A 22,682-nucleotide genomic window follows, 5' to 3' on the forward strand; every position below is an offset into this window, starting at 1 on the left:
AAATGATAAATGTAAACTTAACCATATCAGTCATGTCATCATATGTCCATTTCAATAAACGCAGAAAAAGCATCTGACAAAATTTAACTTTCACTCAAAATATTCTTAGCAAATTAGGAATAAAGGGAAATATTCCTCATCTGATAAAGTGATTCTAGAAAAATCCTACAGCTAACAGCACATTCAATTATGACGTATTGAGCACTTCCTTCTTGATATCAGGAATAAGGCAAAACATCCAGTATTTTCCGTACTATTTAACATTGTACTGGAGGTTGTAGCCAGTAAAATAAGGTGAAAACAGAAATAAAAATCATAAAGATTGGAAAGGAAAAAGTAAAGCGGTCTCTTTTTACAGATTACATGATTTTATTTATATTGAAAATCCTAAGGAATGAGCAAAATAACAAGAATAAATTAAACTTACTACTAAAGTGACTGAATACAAGGATAACACACACATAAAAAATTTATTTATATACAAACAGCACACAATTGAAAAAATATAATTTAAAAAGCAATTCCATTTATAGTATTGTCAAAACACAAAAGAGTACCCACTGTAGTACAGTGGATTAAGAATCCAACTGCAGTGGCTTGGATCACTGTGGATGCACAGGTTCAATCCCTGGCCAGGTGCAGTGGGCTAAAGGATCCGTCATTGTTGCAGCTATGGCTCAGATTCAATCCCTGGCCTGGAAAATTCCATATGCCACGTATGTGGCAGGAAAATTTTTTTTTTAAAAATTCAAGAATTAGTTTACAGAAAGATATGTTCCTACACTCACACACACAAAAAGATGTGCCAAAACCTCTATACTACAAAGCATTGCTAAGAAATTAGGATGCAAATAAATGAAGAGATATACCACGTTCTTGGGTTGGAAGATTCAATATTGTTATGATATCATTTCTCCACAAACTGATCCATAGATTTGACACAATTCATATTAAAATTCCACCAGATATTTTTTCTCAAAAATTGTCAGTCTGATTCTAAGATTTATATGGAAATACAAAGGACCTAGAATATCCAAAGAAATCTTTAAAAAGCAAAAATAGAAAGACTTGTATTACCCAAACTCAAGACATACTATTAAAGCTACAATAATCAAGACAGTGTAGTACTGGTTTACAGACAGACAAGTAGACCAATGCAATAGGATACACAGCCCAGAAACAGACTCACATTTATATGACTATTTTACTTTTGACAAAGGTGCCAAAACAATCCAGTGGGAAAAGGAAATCTTTTCAACAAATGGAGTTCAAACAATGGAAAATTCACATAGGGCAGAGGGGGGACTTTTGATCCCCTACTTCATATTATTCATAAAAATTAATTTAAAACGAACCACATATCTATGCACAAAACATAAAGCCATAAAACAAGAACATCTTTGCAACCTGAGTGTAAACAAACAAAGGTTTCTGAGGCCAAAGAAAGCAATAACCAAAATAGAAAATTTTGATGAATTAGACTTCATCAAGATTAATCACTCTGTCTCATCAAATGAGATGATTACAAAAATGAATTCCAGAATGAAGAATATATTTGCAAAACATGTATTTGACAGAGGATTAGTATCATCCAGAATATATAAGAACTCCTAGAAGTCAATAACAAGGCAAACAACAAGTAAAATATAATGAGAAAAAGACGAGATACTTTACAAAGAAAGATATATAAAGACCACTATATATACAAAAAAGGTGTTCAACGTCAGTCATTGGGGAAATGAAAATTAAACCCACAATAAGATACCACCACACACCCACCAGAATAACTAAAATTAATGTTAGTGAAGGTGTGAAACTGATGTATTGCTGGTATCAGCGTAAGGTGGTGCAGCCAATTTGGAAAACTGGCCATTTCTTTAAAAGTTAAACACCTATTAGAGTTCCCGTCATGGCTCAGTGGTTAATGAATCCGACTAGGAACCATGAGGTTGCGGGTTCAATCCCTGGCCTTGCTCAGTGGGTTAAGGATCTGGCGTTGCCATGAGCTGTGGTGTAGGTTGCAGACGCGGCTCAGATCCCGCATTGCTGTGGCTCTGGTGTAGGCCAGCGGCTTCAGCTCCAATTAGACCCCTAGCCTAGGAACCTCCATATGCCGAGGGAGCAGCTCTAGAGAAAAAAAGACAAAAAAAAAAAAAAAAGTTAAACACCTATGCTATGATTTAGCAAATTCTACACCTAGGTATTATCCAGGAGAAATTAAAACATATGTTAACAAAAAAATTATACAAAAATATTCACAGCAGCTTTATTCATAACAGCCAAAAAAAAAAAAAAACTACTGATACACACAACAAGATGGATCTCAAAAACATGCTGAATGAGAGAACTCTTTCACAAGACTTACAAGACTGCATACTGTGTGATATCATATGAAGGTCTAGAATAGGCTAAATTTATCTATGGTAAACAAAACAAAACAAAACAACAACAGTGGTCAACTCTGGTGTGATGTGGCCAGGCACTGACTGGGAAGGGGCATGAAGGAACTTTCTGAAGAAATGGCAGTATTCTTTATCATGTGGGCAAGCTACAGCCTGCAGGCCAAATCTGGTGCACCACCTGTTTTTGTGAATAAAATTATACTGGAACACAGCCATGCCAAATATTTTATGTATTTTATGGCTATTTTCATGCATACAATAGCAGGGTTGAATAGATGCAACAGAGACTACATAGCCCACAAAACCTAAGAGTTCCTATCTATGAAGTTCCCTTGTTGCTCAGTGGGTTAAGTATCCAGCCTTGCTGAAGCTGTGGCACAGGTTCGATCTCTGGCCCCGAGAATTTCCACATTCCACAAGTGCAGCCAAAAAAAAAAAAAAAAAAAAAAAGACTTACTATCTAGACCGCAACAGAAAATATTTGCCAACAACACTTGTTTTATATTTTGATAATGGATTGGATTATACAAGTGTAAGCATTTATCAAAACTCACTGAATTATGATCTGTGCATTTTACTGAATATACATTTAAACTAAAAAAATATAAATGAATACTGAGCTCTAGTCAATGATAAGCATGTTGAAGTGTTCATGGATGAAGTATGCTAATGTTGGCAATTTTAATTTTGAAATGTTACCAGAAAAATAAGATGGACTGATAAATGGGTAAAGGGATGGAGAGATATATGACAGAGCAAATAGAGCAAAAGTTAACACTTAACTAGAGTTAACTAGAATCTAGTTGATAGGTAGTGGGTGTTTACTTATTTTTTTTCAAATTTTCTGTATCTTTGAAATTTTTCTTAAAATGCTGGGGGGGGATTTTTAATTAGAAAAGGAATGTACACAACACATGCCCACAGAAATGAACATTCCAATCTGAAATATTTTGTGAAAAAATTTATTCTAAAGAAATAAATCCTGGAATAGGATGCTCTGTCTGAAGAAAATTCGACTGCAAAGATCTTTATTAAAAGACAACTTACGTAATGGGAGAGAATAGTTTCAAACGATGCAACAGACAAGGGGACATTTCTACAAAGAGGATATACAGATGTCCAACAAGCACATGAAAAAATTCTCAACATCACTGATTATTAGAGAAATGCAACTCAAAACTACTATGAGGTACCACCTAAGTCCACAAATAACAAATGCTAGAGAGGGTGTGGAGAAAAGGGAACCCTCCTCCACTGTTGGTGGGAATGTAAATTGGTACAATTACTACGGAAAACAGTATGGAGGTATCTTAGAAAACTACAGATAGAACTACCATATGACCCAGCAATCCCACTCTTAGGCATATATCTGGTCAACTTTCCTTAAAAAAGACACATGCACCTGCATGTTCATTGCAGCACTATTCACAATAGCCAAGACATGGAAACAACCTCAATGTCCATTGACAGATGAATGGATTAAGAAGATGTGGTATATATACACAATGGAATAAAAAGGAAAAAATAATGCTATTTGCAGCAACATGGATGGAACTAGAGACTCATAGTAAGTGAAGTAAGTCAGAAAGAGAAAGACAAATACCATAGGATATCACTTATATCTGGAATCTAATATATGGCACAAATGAACCTTTCCAAGGAAAAGAAAATCATGGACATGGAGAACAGACTTGTGGTTGCCAAGGGGGAGGAGGAGGGAGTGGGATGGATTGGGAATCTGGGGTTAATAGATGCAAACTATTGCCTTTGGAATGGATAAGCAATGAGATCCTGTTGTGTAGCACTGGGAACTGTGTCTAGTCACTTATGATGGAACATGATAATGAGAGAAAAAAGAATGTATACATGTATGTGTAACTGGGTCACCTTGCTATACAGAAGAAATTTTACAGAACACTGTAAACCAGCCATAATGGAAAAAATAAAAATCATTATAAACAAACAAAAAAATTCTTGGTCATTTCTGTTAGGAATCAGCAGGCACACATCAGAATTCATTATAATTTATGCTCTTGAGGAAGAGAGAATTTTATAAAACACACAATATTTGAGATAATAGCTGTTTGGAATAGCAGTATCATCACTGGAAAACTCTTACAGTACATATAGCACACCTATTATCTAAGGACCTCAAAGTATTTTATTAGCCAAACTCAATACATTCAGAGTCTTTACAGATACCTAAGCAGAAGAAAAAAAAGAATAAACTGGATTCTCAATTCCTTCCTTTAATTAATCCAGCTAATCCCAAGTTAACTAAATCTCACTGAAGTCACCATGCTCTTTTTCTCAAATTTTCTGGCAAGGAGAATAGCTATTTTACAAAGAGGATGGATGGTTTAATGACTAAGGGCATGGCCTCTGCAACAATGTAGTCTGGGTTCAAATCCTCCCATATGACACTGGGAAAGTTACTTAACCCCTCTGAACCTCAGTTTCCTCATCCGTAAAATGGGGGTAATGACAGCTACTATTCATAGAGTTGTTGTGAGTACAGTACACATAAAGCCATTAGAACAGTATTTGGCACCTAGAAATCACTCAAGAGTATTCATTATTATCATCTCATAAAGGCAAATGCTTTATTATAAATGTAGAACAATAAGATAACCTTAGGCTCCTAACTAATAGGCCTCCTTGCTGGTCTTCCAACATGCCAGACCCACTCCTCCCTCAACACCTTTGCACTGGTTGTTCCCTCTGCCCAAAATGTGCATGACAAACTCCCTCACCTCCTTGAAGTGTGTTAACATTCTCTATGAGGCCTACCCTGATCATCACCTTATCTTACCTTCTTCCTTACCCTAATCCCTATTTCTCCCAATCTCCCTATACTGTATTATGTAATACTTTTTATTATAGTCATTGACATTCTCCCATTAGGCAAAAAAAACTCAATGACATAAAACAACATAGTAAATCAACTATACTTCAGTAAAATTTTTAAAGAGAATAAAAACTTGCGGGTTTTGAAAGCAAACTGTTATATTTGGAATGGATGGGCAATGGGGCCATACTGAACAGTACAGGGAACTGTGTGTGACTGGGTCATTTTGCTGTACAACAGAAATTGAAGAAACACTATAAATCAACTATACGTTAATTAAAAAAAAAGAAAAAGAAAAAGAAAACTCGGAGTTCCCGTCGTGGCGCAGTGGTTAACGAATCTGACTAGGAACCATGAGGTTGTGGGTTCGATCCCTGACCTTGCTCAGTGGGTTAAGGATCTGGCGTTGCCGTGAGCTGTGGTGTAGGTTGCAGATGCAGCTCGGGGTCCCGCATAGCTGTGGCTCTGGCGTAGGCTGGCGGCTACAGCTTTGATTAGACCCCTAGCCTGGGACCCTCCATATGCCGCGGGAGCGGCCCAAGAAATGGCAAAAAAACAAAAAAAGAAAAAAAAAAGAAAAAAAACTCAATGACAAAGGGATTGTCTTTTATTCACCAATAAATCCCAAGCAGGTGCTCAAATATTGTTTTTGTTAGCATCATCCAGTCTAACCCCTTCACTTTATAGATGAAGAAACTACCAAAAAGACCTGAATCAAAGCCACTCAGAGTGATAAGGAAAAAAGACAGGAACAGGGATTGTGACTTCCAGTCCAGAGCCATTTCTACTATAGTTCTACTATCTCCCTGACCCTCGAACATTTCAGAAAAGTCACAATCATCCACATTTTTCCCCCAGCAGGATTTACCTTCAGAATTATTTGGTCTTGCAAATGCTGTTGTGTCCGTTAACACAGAAATGCTCTGAAAGGCAGTAGAAACCTGTACTGGAATACTGTGTCAGTAATGAATAGGAGAAGACAGCTAATTTATAAGGGCTATGTCAGAACTCTGATAAGGGTCTGGTGCTGTGATTGTGTTTCTGATGGCCCAGAAGCAACTGCTATTATTATTACTGCCACTATGGCTGGACAGAAGACTGCTGCTGAATGAATGCTGGCTTAGTGCTATGCTAGGTTTCTCCGCAGGCAAAAAGTATGACTGCTGTTGAATGCCTGAAGTACCTGAGCCTGCTCTAAAGACTGTGTTGCATGTTGTTCCACTACCACTAGTTGCAACCGATCTCACAAAGGAGGTATAATCTGGACCATGTTTGTAATGGCCTTTAGAATACTGGTATTGGCTGAGGTTAGTTGCCTGAGAATAAGGTACCTGCTGATGGAAAGCAGCGTGTTGGCTATACAAAGACTGTTGTTGATTTATGGGTCCTTCTTGAGTAGACAACTGATGGCTTTTCTGTGCTTGCTGATGAGATAATGAGTCATCTGCTGATGCTGAATGAAAGCTGAAAAGTGAGAAACCTGACTTGGTTGTTAGATGTGATTGGGTAAGCTGTGCAAAGAAGTAGATGGGAAGTGGGGGCTAGATATGGGTCTTTAAGGCCTCTGAATGAAGGACATTTGTACAGGGTGATGAAATTGTCCTTCCACAGCCCTCCAAGATATAATAACCAAGATTTTAGCTGCTGGTACCCCAAACTGACATCTGCTTAGAATGAAATTGCTAAATTCTACAATTAAATAAAGGCTCAGTATAATGTGTTTGTGCATCTAAGGTTGATGTAAAATATGTCTTTTTCTTTTTTTGGGGGGTTTTTTTTTTTTTTTTTTTTTGTCTTTTTGCTATTTCTTGGGCCGCTCCCGCGGCATATGGAGGTTCCCAGGCTAGGGGTCTAATCGGAGCTGTAGCTGCCAGCCTATGCCAGAGCCACAGCAACTCGGGATCCGAGCCATGTCTGCAACCTACACCACAGCTCACGGCAACGCCGGATCGTTAACCCACTGAGCAAGGGCAGGGATCGAACCCGCAACCTCATGGTTCCTAGTCGGATTCGTTAACCACTGCGCCACGATGGGAACTCCGTAAAATATGTCTTTTGTTCCAACATTGAAGAATTACCACCTTGCGGTTGTGTTAGACTTGTTGCTACATAAGGTGGTACTGAGTATAAATCCTGATCTACAGAGTTTGTAATATGTACTTGATTGCTATCAGGATGGTATACTGTGTATAGTTTCTTGGGTTATGAAGGTTGCCTGTTCAGTTATTTGGATGGTGTAAGCAGCTTGACCTGAATAAGGGACATGTTCAAGTGCCTGGTAATTAGGCTGTTCCACAGGTTGCACAGGATAAGCTGCTTGGATCATACATGCTGTCTAGTCTGGAAAAGGTGACCGAACCAAAGGTTGCACTGTATAAACAGGCTGCCCTTGGGCCAGGGCCAAATAAGAGGGCTGTACTACAGGTGGAACTGGGTAAGAAGTCTGTGTAGAATAGGTTGGCAGTGATCCCAGTGGTTGTACAGTATAAAGAGTATGCTCTGGGACTGGTAGTGAATAAATAAGCAGTGCTGGAGCATTGGGTAAGTTGACTATGATGGGTAAGAAGCTTATTTCCAGAGAAGTATCACAAAGGGCAGCCACTCAAGGAGCCTTCAATGGAAAGGATGGCAGTTCTGCAGGTGGTCCTGAATAAGTGTGTTGAACAGAAAAAGATGGCCATTCCAGGGTCTGAACCACACTTTCAATACTACCCTTTGGCTGCTGCCAATGTAACAAGCTTCAGATGCTCACAGAGTACAATCCTGCTAAACATTTTTTCTGTGGTGATACTATAATCTTAGGCTGTAAAATTAGTGGCTGCTGCTGAATAGAGGCTTGGAAACAAGGCTTCTTCAAATGCAGAGTCTGGCTTTGTGGCACTGAAGAACCTGGAATTTTAGACTCCTGATATACCACTGAGTATGGGTGGGATATTGAATGTATCTTTTGTGAAGGTTGATGGGACCCTGATTGCCCCCTAAAGGAATTAGAAAGGAGCTGAGCTATACCAGCAGCATTCTGTGTACTGCTCACATATTGAGCAAAAGAGTGACTCAACAAAGCTTGAGGGTGATTAACTGGTAAGAAACCAGAAGTGTGATTGGCATTTGGTAATTTGGTTAATTCCTGATTCTCATTTCCAGGGCTGGCTCAAGTTGAAAACCAACTGCTGGATGCTGCGAAGTCATTTGTGAAGCAGGTAGTGTCTAAAGAGAAACTGCAAAAAAGAATGTGGAACTCCAGAAACTGACAAGTCTAAAGTCAAATGTTCAGGTGAAGTTTGTCCATCTGCTCCAAAGGTCAGCTGCAGTTCTTGGTGCTGGTGCAAGGAAAATTCAAATTATAAATTCACATACCATGCCCATTTTAATGGGACTGTCCCAGACAGAATGATAGATAAAATAATGCTATATTGTAAAAATTTCAGGAAATTATCAAAAAGGTGCCAGGTGTAGAATTAGTCCTATAAAAATCATAATACCATAAGTAAATGCAAATTGAATACACCTAGGGGGTAACACCAGTCCCAGCAATATAGTTCTCATGGCTTCTCATTTATTGCACTTGCCATATAACTCATTCAAACCCTGGCAGAAATTCAGAGTAATTGAATCTGACACCATCATGCACCAGACAGTGGAAGTTCCAAGAGAAAGCTCAAAAGGATTTTAATAGAGCTAAAAGAAACATAGATGTTCTCTCAAGAAGAGAGAAGAGATTTGGCTGAATACATATAGGCTAGCTGCAATAATTCCTAGAACTTGAACCACCATGTTCATAAAAAGGCCAACTGGTCAAAATGCTTGCTTAAGTGGCTTCTATATATTACGTGAAAAAGGCAGGCTACCAAGTAGTATGTACGTGATACACATATGTACATATAAACAAAGTTATATATGCATACATTGAAAAAAAGACAAATCTAGACTCTCTCTCCCCAAAGGTAAACAAGTTATTTCTAGCTGGAGAGATACCAGGTGATTTTTCACTGACTTCTTTATAACTTTATGGGCTTTATTTTAAATAGGTAAGGAACATATTCATAAATTTTTAAAACTTTTTTAAAATTTTTGGAAACATGAGTTCCCATCTGGCTCAACAAATCCGACTAGGAACCATGATGTTGCAGGTTCGATCCCTGCCCTTGCTCAGTGGGTTAAGGATCCAGCGTTGCCATGAGCTGTGGAGTAGGTTGCAGACATGGCTTGGATCCCACGTCACTGTGGTTCTGGTGTAGGCCAGCAGCTATAGCTCCAATTCGACCCCTAGCCTGGGAACCTCCATATGCCATGGGAGCAGCTCAAGAAATGGCAAAAAGACAAAAAAATAAAATAAAATAAAAAATAAAATAAATAAATAAAATTTTGGAAACATTTTAAAATATACATACCTGTATATTTACGTGATTAAACCTAATTTAAGCATTCATCCAACACATTTTGCATTGTCATCTTAAAAAAGAGACAAATCAAATCACAACATAAGCTCAATTGTGAACATGTACCATATCACCTACAAACATTAGCTAAATACCATGCACTGTCAACCATATCAGATTAAATATACCCCCAGCAGATTTTAAATGTATCTGGCATTTGTCAAGTCGGTATATTCTTTCCCCTACAAAGCTGTGAGCTCCCTGAGGGCAAGGATTACATTTTATCTTATTTCATAATCCCAGAGATAGTAGTCATTAAAAGTTTGTCAATAAACTATGACTGACTATATACCAATCTTTTAAAAGCAACAGATGCACCAGGTGCTGACTAAAGCATATACAGAGAATGTCTAAGAGCTCAGACCATCTCTTTTCCAAAGAGAGAAGGCACATGCAGGGGATGGTGGAGTTAAGGAAAGAAAATGGGGTGATGGGAAAGAAAAGCCCAACCATGTATCCATAGCCCATAACCTAGAAAAACAGGATTTAATCTTGATATATGAACTCACAAAGACTGTTTATGCATTGTCAGAAATGAATAGTGTCAGCTTTGAAAGTCTAAATGACAAAAATACTATTTCTCCTACAAAAATAAACAGGAACCAAAAAAGTCAAGAATTTAGATTACTGAGAAAGAAAAAATGGAGCTGGAGGCATCAGGCTCCCTGACTTTAGACTATACCAGAAAGCTACATTCATCAAAACAGCATGGTACTAGTACAAAAACAGAAACATATATAAATGGAACAGGATAGAAATCCCAGAAATAAACTCGCATACCTATGGTCAACTAATATGTGACAAAGTGGGCAAGAATATACAATGGAGAAAAGAAAGTCTCTTCAATAAAGGGTGACAGCTACATGCAAAAATTAGAACACTCTCTAACACTATACACAAAAATAAACTCAAAATGGATTAAAGACATAAATATAAGGCCAGATAATATAAAACTCTTAGAGGAAAACAGGCAGAACATTCTCTGACATATATCATGGCAATTATCTTTTCAGACCCACCTCCTAGAGTAATGAAAATAAAAACAAAAATAAAACAAATGCAACCTAAATTAAAAGTTTTTGCACAGCAAAGGAAACCATAAACAAAATGAAAAGACAACCCAGAGAATGGAAGAAAATATTCGCAGACCAAGTGACTGACAAGGATTTAATCTCCAAAATATACAAACAACTCATTCAGCTCAATAAAACAAACAAACAAAAATGACCCAATCAAAAACAAACCTAAATGGACATTTCTCCAAAGACATACAGATAGCCAAAAAATACATGAAAGGATACTCTGCATCGCTAATTATTAGAGAAATGCAAATCAAAACAGCTATGAGGTACCACCTTATACTAACCAGAATGGCCATCATCAAAAAGTCTACAAAACAGTAAATGCTGGAGAGGGTGTGGAGAAAAGGAAACCCTCTTACACTGCTGGTTAGAATGTAAATTGGTACAATATCTATGGAAAACAGTTTGGAGATTACTCGAAAAACTAAAAATAGAACTACCATGTGATCCAGCAATCCCACTCCTGGGCATCTATCCAGATAAAACCCTATTTCAAAAAGATACATGTACCCCAACATTCACTGCAGCACTATTTACAATAGCCAAGACATGGAAGCAATCTAAATGGCCATCAACAGAAGAATGGATAGAGAAGCTGTGGTACATATATACAATCGAGTATTACTAAATCATAAAAAAGAATGAAACAATGCCATTTGCAGCAACATGGAGGGACCTAGAGATTATTATACTAAGTGAAATAAGTCAGACAGTGAAAGACAAACATCATTTGATTTCACTTACATATGGAATCTAAAAAAAAGATACAAATGAACTTATTTGCAGAACAGAAACAGACTCACAGACTTTGAAAACAAACTTATGGTTACCAAAGGGGACAAATTGAGGAGAGGGATGGACTGGGGGTTTGGGACTGACATATGCAGTATGGTATATGGAATGACTGGCCAATGGGGACCTGCTGTATAGCATAAGGAACTCTAACCAGTATTTTGTGATGATCTTTATTTTATTTTATTTTTTTTTGGTCTTTTTTAGGGCTGTATCTGTGGCATATGGAAGTTCCTAGCCTAGGAGTCAAATCAGAGCTACAGCTGCCAGCCTACACCACAGCTATAGCAACACTAGATCCGAGCTGCATCTGCAACCCACACCACAGCTCATGGCAATGCCAGATCCTTAACCCACTGAATGAGGCCAGGGATTGAACTCACATCCTCAAGGATGCTAGTCAGATTCGTTTCTGATCTGAGGCAAGACAGGAAGTCCATTTTGTGATAATCTATGTGGGAAAATAATCTGACAAAGAATGAATGTGTGTATATATATAACTGAATCACTGTGTTGTATAACAAATTACCAAACACTATAAATCAACTATAATACAATAAAACTTCTGAATGATAAAAAAGAATTTAGATGAAAGTGCTAAAAAATTACTATTTCTAAGTAACTACAAAAGATATTCCTCCACATTCAAACCAGGCTGGAAAAGTCCAATACAAAAAACAATGCATCATTACCAAGAAAAAGGGATTTGAGTCCTAAATAAATGGTTTTATCCATATACGGAGTTCTCAGTTTCTTTTCCAATTATACAAGCAGTGTCTCAAGATGTTAGTTACACAATGTTAGGCATATCCTCAAGAACAATGTCTTAAGTAAAGGAAAGTATAAATAACTTTTAGCTTTCAGTGACGTTTATATAAACTATGATGAATTTATGAAAGAGCCTTTGCCTGTCAGAAAAATCCAGCCAGTGTTAAAAAGGTTTAACTGAACACAGAGCCTCTAAAATGTATCTTACCTTTATCTGTGAGATCTTCTGTACAGTGACTGGTGAAACCTGGGGTTGTGGGACAATTGGAGGTCCAAGGACATGTACAGGCAAAACAGTGGACTGATCTTGAACCAAAGGCAAAATTTGGGGCTGAGTCAGCTTTGGCTGCTTCTGCAACTATTAAATAAGAAAAAAGAAAAAGATTAAAGACAAACTCTCCCATTTACATTAAATATACTGTTTATATATTAGAAAATAAAACAGTTCACCTTACCCCTGAAATCTGCTGGTAATGTCCCACTAGCTGCTGGGATGGATAAATTTTCCCTGGGACATTTATTTCAGCCTGTGGGATGTTAGAAACCATTTGAGAGCCCATCATCTGGTCTGAGGAATAGGCTATACTGGGCTGACTTGAAGTATCTGAGTATCCAGCTCCTGACTCGGACAAATTGTCACCTACGACCAAACAAGCAATAGGTAGAAGGGAAAACTCAAAACACAAGGTCGAAATGGTATAGGAAATGGTAAATGTTTCTTTAATTCTTTCTTTATAACTCTGACAATCTGAAACAGCTTCAAATATAATATGTACACTGTAGAATTAATAAAAAAACATCATGCACGTTGCTGTGCAGCAGAAATTGACAGAACACTGTAAATCAATTATAATAAAAAATAAAAAAAAACCATCATGTAAACTCTCCATGTTAATACTGTAGTATAACTAAAATTTTCTTTGGAAAAGAAAACCCCAAAACAAAGAATCACATAAAAGTCAGCTACATTTACTGGCCATTTCATACATACCCATAACTAACCTATGTTTGCCATTAGGATTTCAGTAAAATCTAAGTGGCATTTCTATTCTCAGTCTCCTAGAGGTGGATAGAAATTGTACTGTCTTTATAGAATAACTGGTATTACCATGAAAATATTTTGTCCTACCAGAGAAGAGAATGTATACAGCAGAAAAATCAGAAAAACAGTGTTAATTTGATGCCTGAGTCTAAAATTAAAAAAGGCCTTAAAGTCTAGAAAATTACTTCTTGAAGAATAAATTCTATCTTTAGTTTCACATTTTCCTTATTGAAGGATGTACTGTAGATCCTTAAAAATGGTTTAAAAATATTATAATCCTTATACAACTTGTACGTTGGACAGTTCACTTAACAGAACAGTTTCTTAATTTTAAAATAAAGAAACTAGGAGACGGGATTAAGACGGCAGAATAGAAGGACTGAAGCTCAACTTCTCTCCTAAAAACAGCAAAATTCACAAGAAAAGACTGAGCAATCTGTACCCAAATGGACTGGAAACCTTAAAAAAGACACCCTACTCCAGAAGACAAAGAGGACGACACATCAAGAGGTAGGAGAGGTGATTTCGTGATATAAACAACCCCACACCTCCCGGGGGGGAAGCCCCACAGACTGGAAACTAACTGGTTCACAGAGACTCACCTACAGGAGTCAGAGTTCTGAGCCCTACATCAAACTCTCACGTGTGGGGATCCGGCACAGGGAGAAAGAGTCCCTGGAGCATCTGGCATGGAAGGCCAGTGGGGCTTGTGTACAGGAGCACCACAAGACTGGGGAAAATGGAGACAACATTCTTAAAAGGCAAACACAGACTTTCACAGGCACTAGGTCCCAGGGCAAAGCAAAGTCTCCATGGGAATGTGGGCCAAACCTGACTGCAGTTCTTGGAGGACATCCTGAGAAAACAGGGGTGAACTGGCTTGTTGTGAGGGAAAGACATTGGAAGCAAAGCTCTCGGGAATATCCAGCAGCTGTGCCTTTCTCTGGAGGTGGCTGTTTTGGGAAAATCTGGCCCCACCTGTCACTCAGAGCTTTTGTTGAAAAGATCAAAAATTGATAAACCCCTAGCCAGACTTCTCAAGCAAAAAAGAGAGAGGACTCAAATCAATAAAATTAGAAATGAAAAAGGAGAAGTAACAACAGATATCACAGAAATACAAAGGGTCATAAGAGACTACTCTATGCAACTATATGCCAATAAAAGGGAAAACCTAGAGGAAATGGACAAATCCTCAGAAAAGTACAATCTTCCAAGACTAAACCAAGATGAAATAGAAAAGATGAATGGACCCCTCACAAGAACTGAAATTGAAACTGTGATTGAAAAACTTCCAACAAACAAAAGTCCAGGACCAGAGGGCTTCACGGCCAAACTCCATCAAACATTTAGAGAAGAGCTAACACCTCTCCTTCTGAAACTATTTCAAAAAATTGCAGAGGAAGGGATACTCCCAAACTCATTCCATGAGGCCACCATCACCCTGATACCAAAACCAGACAAAGATACCACAGCAAAAGAAAACTACAGGCCAATTTCACTGATGAACATCGATGCAAAAATCCTCAACAAAATACTAGCAAACCGCATCCAACAATACATTAAAAGGATTGTACATCAGGATCAAGTGGGATTTATCCCAGGGATGCAAGGGTTCTTCAATATCCGCAAATCCAACAGTGTGATATACCACATTAACAAACTGAAGAATAGAAACCATAGGATCCTCTCCATAGACACAGAAAAAGCCTTTGACAAAATCCAACACCCATTTCTGATTAAAAACCCTTCAGAAAGTGGGCATAGCGGGATCCTACCTCAACATGATGAAGGCCATATATGACAAACCCACAACGAACATCATTCTCAATGGTGAAAAGCAGAAAGCATTCCTGCTGAGATCAGGAACAAGACAAGGATGTCCGCTCTCGCCACTACCCTTCCACATAGTTTTGGAAGTCCTAGCCATGGCAATCAGAGAAGTAAAAGAAATAAAAGGAATCCAAATTTGAAAGGATGAAGTAAAACTATCACTATTTGCAGAAGACATGATACTATACCTAGAGAATCCTAAAGACTCTACCAGAAAACTGTTAGAGCTCATCCATGAATTTGGTAAAGTCACAGGATACAAAATTAATACCCAGAAATCGACGGCATTTCTATACACTCACAATGAAAGAGCAGAAAAAGAAATTAAGGAAGCAATCCTGTTTACCATTGCATCCAAAAGAATAAAATACCTAGGAGTAAACCTACCCAAAGAGACAAAAGACCTGAACTCTGAAAACTATAAGACACTGATGAAATAAGTCAAAGATGATACAAATAGATGGAAAGACACACCATGCTCGTGGATTGGGAGAGTTAATATTATCAACATGACTATACTACCTAAGGCAATCTACAGATTCAATGCAATCCCTATCCAATTACCAAGACATTCTTCACAGAACTCAAACAAAATAGTTTCAAGGTTGTGTGGAAGCACAAAAGACCCAGAATAGCCAAAGACATCCTGAAACAGAAAATGCAGCTGGAGGAATCAGGCTCCCGGACTTCAGACTCTACTACAAAGCAACAATCATCAAAACCGCATTGTACTGACACAAAGACAGAGATATAGATCCGTGGAACAGGACAGAAAGCCCAGAAGTCAACCCACGCACCTACAGCCAACTCATCTGTGACAAAGGAGGCAAGAAGATACAATGGAGAAAGGACAGCCTGTTCAATAAGTGGTGCTGGGAAAACTGGACAGCCACATGGAAAAGAATGAAATTAGAACACTCCCTAACACCATCCACAAAAATCAACTCCAAATGGACTAAAGACCTAGATATAAGACCAGACACCATAAAACTCTTAGAGGAAAACATAGGCCAAACACTCTCTGACATAAACGACAGCAACATCTTCTCAGGTCCACCTCTTAGAGTATTGACAACAAAAACAAAAACAAACAAATCGGACCTACTCAAACTGAAAAGTTTCTGCACAGCAAAGGAAACCCTAAACAAAACGAAAAGACAACCCACAGAATGGGAGAACATCTTTGCAAGTGAATCCACTGACAAGGGATTCATCTCCAAAATTTAGAAACACCTTCTGCAGCTACATACCAAAAAAAAAAAAAAAAAAAAAAAAAAAACCCATCAAAAAATGGCCAGAAGATCTAAACACACAATTCTCCAAAGAAGACATACAGACGGCCCAAAAACACATGAAAAGATGTTCAACATCACTCAGTATTAGAGACATGCAAATCAAAACCACTCTGAGGTTCCACCTTACACCAGCCAGAATGGCCATCATCCAAAAGTCTACAAACAATAAGTGCTGGAGAGGGTGTGGAGAAAAAGGAACCCTAGTGCACTGCTGGTGGGATTGTACATTGGTGCAACCACTGTGGAAAGCAGTATGGAGATTCCTCAGAAAACTAAAAATAGAACTACCATTTGATCCAGCCATCCCACTTCTGGGCATCTATCCAGAGAAAACCACGACTCGCAAAGACAGTTCATTGCAGCACTATTTGCAATAGCCAAGACATGGAAACAACCTAAATGTCCATCGACAGAGGAGTGGATCAAGAAGATGTGGTACATATACACAATGGAATGTGACTCGGCCTTTAAAAGGAGTGAAATACCGGCATGTTTAGCAACATGAATGGACCTAGAAACTATCATGCTTAGTGATGTCAGACATACAATGGGACACCAACATCCAATGCTTTCAATGACATGTGGATTCTGAAAAAAAGGACAGACTGAACTTCTTTGCAGAACCGATGCTGACTCACAGACATTGAAAAACCCATGGTCTCCAGAGGAGACAGTTTGTGGGTGGGGGTATGTTCTTGGGCTGTTGGTTGGAAATCCTGTGAAATCAGATTGTTATGATCATTATATAACTACAGTTGTGATAAATTTATTTGAGTAATAAAAAAAATTTGCATCCATTTTAATCTGCCAAAGCAGTTCAGAGTTCTTTTAATTTCACTGTAGATTTTATTGGCTCACAAATTATAACTACACTCTGATTTAATGTACTTTCCCTTGAAATCTTCTTGTGTGAATTTATGTTGCCATCTTTGCTTAACTCTATTTTATTTATCTGCTAGTAATGTAATACACTAATTTGTGAGATTTCCACTCTATTCTTTTTCTTACAAAATGTTATTTTTGAGATTTCTTAAGCTTTTAACTCTTGATCTCAGAGACTTGTAATAATATAACAAATTAAATTTGTTACAGTTTTTAAAAAAAATAAAAAAATAAAGAAACTAGCTGTCTTATCTATTTCAGGGATTTTGTGAAAGGTTTAATGAAGTGATAGAAAAAAATGCTTCAAAACATACAAAAGTACTATTGAAAGGAAAGGAAATACAATTACACGTTTCCTTTTATAGATTATAATTTTGTTACCTGTAACAGAGGAGGAGTGTTGTTGTAGTTTTCTTTGTAGAAGCTGTTGTCTCACATGTTGATCAACTTCAGTTTCTTCACATTCAGCCCCAGTGTGCTGAGCAGGAGGAAGGGGCAAAGTTGTATTCTGGGGCTGAGGGAGTACATTCCCCACAGATTTGCACTGAGAATCCCTGCGTTCTTCCAAACAGCCAGCTGGCTTATTCTCCCTTATCTTCTTTATCATGGTAACCCGGTCTCTAATGGACTTGGCAACAGCTTTGGAATCACTTTCATGGAAGAATCCTGACTTGACCTACAAACAAAATATAATAAGCAAACTGCATCTTTAACTTTTAAGATTTTAAGTTTTATTTTTTACTAGCATAGTTGTTTTCTGCCCCAAAATTCCAAATACTATTAAATAAGTTAACTTGTTTTTTTATTCCTTCTTACGGATGTACATAAATGCCAGAGCCTTTAGTCAGCATAAGGAAAACCGTGGCTCACTGGAAAGGAATCTGACTAGACTCCATGAGGAGACAAGTTTGAACCCTGGCCTTACTCAGTGGGTTAAGGATCTGGCATTGCCGTGAGCTGTAGTGTAGGTTGCAGATGCAGCTCAGATCTGGTGTTGCTGTGGCTGTGGTGTAGCCCAGCGGCTACAGCTCCGATTCACCCCTTTGCCTGGGAACCTCCGTATGCCGTGGGTGCAGCCCTAAAAAGACCAAAAAATTTTTTTCAAAAAGAAGAAAAACAATACTACTACCAAGCATTGCCAAAATAATTCTGGTTTTAAACAAAAACAAACAGCTAGTCTTATTATAGGTAATTTGTGATTGCCATTAAGTTTTGAGAAAGATTAAAGAGGTTTCCTCATTCAGCAACATTAAGTGCCTACAATGTGCCCAGTACTGGGCTCCAGAGACATATAGGTGCCTAAGCTGACCTTTGTCCTTATGCACACACAAGTTGGTGGTAAAAGTTGGATACAAACTTAAGTTAAAAGGAGATAGAGGTAGATGTGAGTTGCTGCAAAAGCCCTAAAGGAGCACAAGTTTCCCTGGCGGAATTAGAGAAAGTGTCACAGAGGAAGGTAAACTCTGACCTGGATTTAACTGAAATGAGGAACTTGCAGGCTATTGAGGGAGAGTTAGATGAAGTTTAAAAATCAATACTTTAGGCAGAGGAAGTATGCTCATAGCAAAATGCTACATCTTACTAGGCATTAGAAGAGTGAGAGAAGTTAAAGGCTTGGTGCCTGAAAGGAACAGGGCTGAGTAGCAGAGACTTGAGAAGTTCCCATGGTATATTATATCATTCTTAGTTCTACAATCTGCTTTATAAAGCATGACTCAGGGTTGCAGACTCAGGGAAATTTCATCATAGTTGAAAAATGATTAAAATTTTAGATGGAATCCATATATTTAATTTTACTCCCTCCCAAAGTTATGAGTTTTTAAGTCATAAATTCACAAAGAGAGAAAGAATAAAGGCAAAAGGAGTTTCTGTTGTGGCTCAGCGGAAATGAATCTGACTAGTAACCATGAGGATGCAGGTTCAATCCCTGGCCTCACTCACTGGGTTAAGAATCTGGCATTGCCGTGAGCTGTGGTGTAGGTTGCAGACGTGGCTGGGATCTGGCGTTGCTATGGCTGTGGTGTGGGCCAGCAGCTGCAACTCCAATTTGACCCCTAGCCTGGGAACCTCCATATGCTGAGGGTGCGGCTCTAAAAAGACAAAAAAAAAAAAAAAGAATAAAGGCAACAACAATAACAACAAACAATGTTTTTGGACATTTTGGGATATGGAAAACAGATAGGTAACTGACCTAGTAAACCTGAAAAAGGAGAACCAGGGAAAGCTGAGAATCACTCCCATTTATAGTGAAGAATACTCACAACACATAGAAGTGGCAGTACCAGGCACTTCCAGAACTGTGGAAAGTCAAAAGAGATGACTAAAATAAGGAAGACTAAGTGAAAGGGCTTTGAGAAGCAGTTAGATATTAGGTCCCTGTGCCCCTTCCTCCTTTCTACACCTTTGGGCTATGCTTTTTGCCTACATAAGAAGATTGGAATTTTGTTCTCTGGAGAAGGTAAAAGAGAGGATCTTTGAACTAAGGAACACTACACACAATTGAGGGTATGGCTACCATGTGGAAAACAAGAAGGTTAAATGACCATATGCATGCCTTCTTCCCCACTTGGCTACTAAAATATCAGTATCCAGATCCTTACCCTCCAGGTAGGACATTAAAAGATGTTTCTCTGGAGAATATGATCAATCCAAGAAGAAAGACCTACAAATATGTATGTCAAAGATTCCCTGATTATTGGCCCACCCACGCAGAGGTTAACAAGTCTGACACAGCAATCATACAACCCAATCAGCTTGTTAGTCCCTATTGTAGGCAAAATCATGGCCCCTCAAAGACATCCCATCCTAATCCTCAAACCTGAGAATATGTTAAGATATCACTCCCATTATTGAGCTATACACATTTGACCTTAATAGGGAAAGACCATCTGGGTGAGCCTTTTACCAGTTAGCGACACTAGAAGGATTCAACATGCCATTCCTGACTTTGAAGATGGAGTGGGGCATGTGAAAGGACTGAAGAACAGTTTCTAGGAGCTGAAAGTGACCCCTGGCTAATAGCCACCAAGGAAACAAAGACCTTTGTCTTATAACTGCATAGAAGTGAACTGTGTCAACAAACTAGTTTGAGCCTGAAAGGAGATTCTCTCCCAGAGCCTCCAGATAAGAGCTTAGTCCACTGACCTTGATTTCAGCCTGTGAGACTCTAAGCAGAGAATCCAGCAAAGCCTACCAGGCCTTCTGACCTACAGAATTGAAATAGAAGGGTGTTCTTTTGAGCCACTAAATCTGTGGTAACTTGCTGTACAGCAAAAGAAAACCAATACAGTCTCCTACTATTAATTATGAGCAGCCAGCCAAGAATAACCAGAAATATGAGAAAAGCCTCTAACAAGATGGAACACAAAACCAACCAAGAAGAAACAGCAACTTGAAGATACAGGGAGAGAAACATGTTGAAAACACTCTCTTCACTAAAATTACAGAGGTGTGGAATACCGCACACACAAAACAAAGAACAATATATGTTTACTCTAAAAAAAAAAAAAAAAAGAAAAGAAGCAAACAGGAGCTCCCCTAGTGGCTCAGCAGAAACCAACCCAACTAATATCCATGAGGATATGGGTTTGGTCCCTAGCCTCGCTCAGTGGGTTAAGGATCTGGCATTGCCACTGCAGTGTAGGTCACAGACGTGGCTTGGATCCCACGTTGCTGTGGCTGTGGCACAGGCCAGTGGCTGCAGCTCTGATTTGACCCCTAGTCTGGGAATTTCCATATTCCACAGGTCTGGCATTAAAAAAAAAGATCAAAATAAAAAGACCAAAGAAATGAAAAGGAAATCTTGAAATTAAAAAGATAGTAGAAATGAAAAACCCAATGGAAGGTTTAGAAGATAAAGCTGATAATATTTTTCAGAAAGGAGAACAAAAGGATGGAAAATAGAAAAGATAAGAACACTGGAGAAACAGTCTAAGAGACCAAACATCCAAATAACAGCAGTTCCCAAAAGGGAAGACAAAGGGGAAAAACTCATCAATAAGATACATTAAGAAATTTCCCAGAAACTGAAGGATATAAGTCCACTGAGTATCCAACACAGCTGATGAAAACAAATCCGAAACAATGTACATGGTGAAATTTTAGAATACTGAGAAGATACTACAAGGTCCAGAGAGGAAAAAATGGATTGCATGCAAAAGATCCAGAAAACAGAGCATCTTTGTATTTCTCAATATTGATACTGAAAGTTAGAAAAGCAGGGAGCAATGACTCTAAATTTAATTGCCAGCATAAAATGACTTGGCCAGCCAAATAACTGATTAAATATGAAGACAGAAAAAAGACTTTTTTATACATGCAAGTCTCAGAGAATTTACCTTCTGTATATCCTTTCTTTTTTTCTTTTTTTTTTGGGGGGGGGGCGGTCTTTTTAGGGCCACACCTACAACATAAGGAAGTTCCCAGGCCAGGGGTCCAATCAGAGCTGCAGCTGCCCACAGCCACAGCAATGGCAGATCTGAGCCACATCTGTCACCTTCGCTGCAGCTGGCAGCAACACCAGATCCTTAACCTACTGAGTGAGGCCAGGGATTAAACCCCCATCCTCACAGAGACATCGTTGGGTCCTTAACCCATTGAGCCACAACGGGAACTCCTCATATTTCTTTTTAACTTGAGGACAGAACGCCCAGGTGAGCCTGGCTCAGAGTCTCAGTACTTGACTAATCTGACCACATGCTGCTGAAGCGCTTACACACCCTCCCTCCAAACACTGCACAGCCTGGATCGCGCATGGACATGCATTTCAACCAACAGAAGTTCTGCTGTCTTCTACTCTTGGGTCAGGGAGGGGTCATGGGGAGATGAGAAGTAGAAAAGACAGAGGGGCCCACTCCCATCAAACCATATTGTTACCGGACAACTAATTTTTCTGGTTCACACAGGCCCGCTGGTGTCCTGACTGTGGTGAGCTTTGTGTGTTTCCTTGGACTCAAGTGTGACCTCACTCACTGATTTCTCCAGACTCAGCTCTCATAAACTCACAGAGAGCCAGACTATGCCTGAGAGACTCTGTTCCACTTATCCCCTCCTGGGCAGCTATACCTAATAGTAACTTTAGTAACCAGCTAGGTATGTGCATGCCACTCAGGTTTTCAAAACAAAACAATAGAGTATTTAGGTAAACGGTAATGAAAAGCAAAGGAATGAGTAACACAAAAGTCAAAAGTCAGAGTAGATATTACCTGTGGTAATGAGGGAGGGGAATGCAAGTGGGAGGAGCATACAGGTGGCTTTTAAGATACCAACAGTGTTCTATTTCTTTTTTTTTTTTTTTTTTTTT

General features: G+C 38.6%; 1 protein-coding gene across 6 annotated transcripts in view; it reads right to left on the bottom strand.

The window, feature by feature from the left end:
- Positions 1–22,682, bottom strand: part of WNK3 (WNK lysine deficient protein kinase 3) — a 172,679-nt gene that overhangs the window by 78,207 nt on the left and 71,790 nt on the right. For all 6 annotated transcript variants that reach the window (XM_013986189.2, XM_013986188.2, XM_013986187.2 and 3 more), the window contains exons 8-10: positions 17,762–18,056; positions 12,787–12,971; positions 12,540–12,689 (exon numbers count right to left, since the gene is read on the bottom strand). In XM_013986189.2, the coding sequence (XP_013841643.1) occupies positions 12,540–12,689; positions 12,787–12,971; positions 17,762–18,056 (630 nt within the window). The remainder of the gene's footprint in view (positions 1–12,539; positions 12,690–12,786; positions 12,972–17,761; positions 18,057–22,682) is intronic.

The sequence above is a fragment of the Sus scrofa genome, chromosome X (assembly GCF_000003025.6).
Source record: "Sus scrofa isolate TJ Tabasco breed Duroc chromosome X, Sscrofa11.1, whole genome shotgun sequence".
NCBI classification, from domain to species: domain Eukaryota; kingdom Metazoa; phylum Chordata; class Mammalia; order Artiodactyla; family Suidae; genus Sus; species Sus scrofa.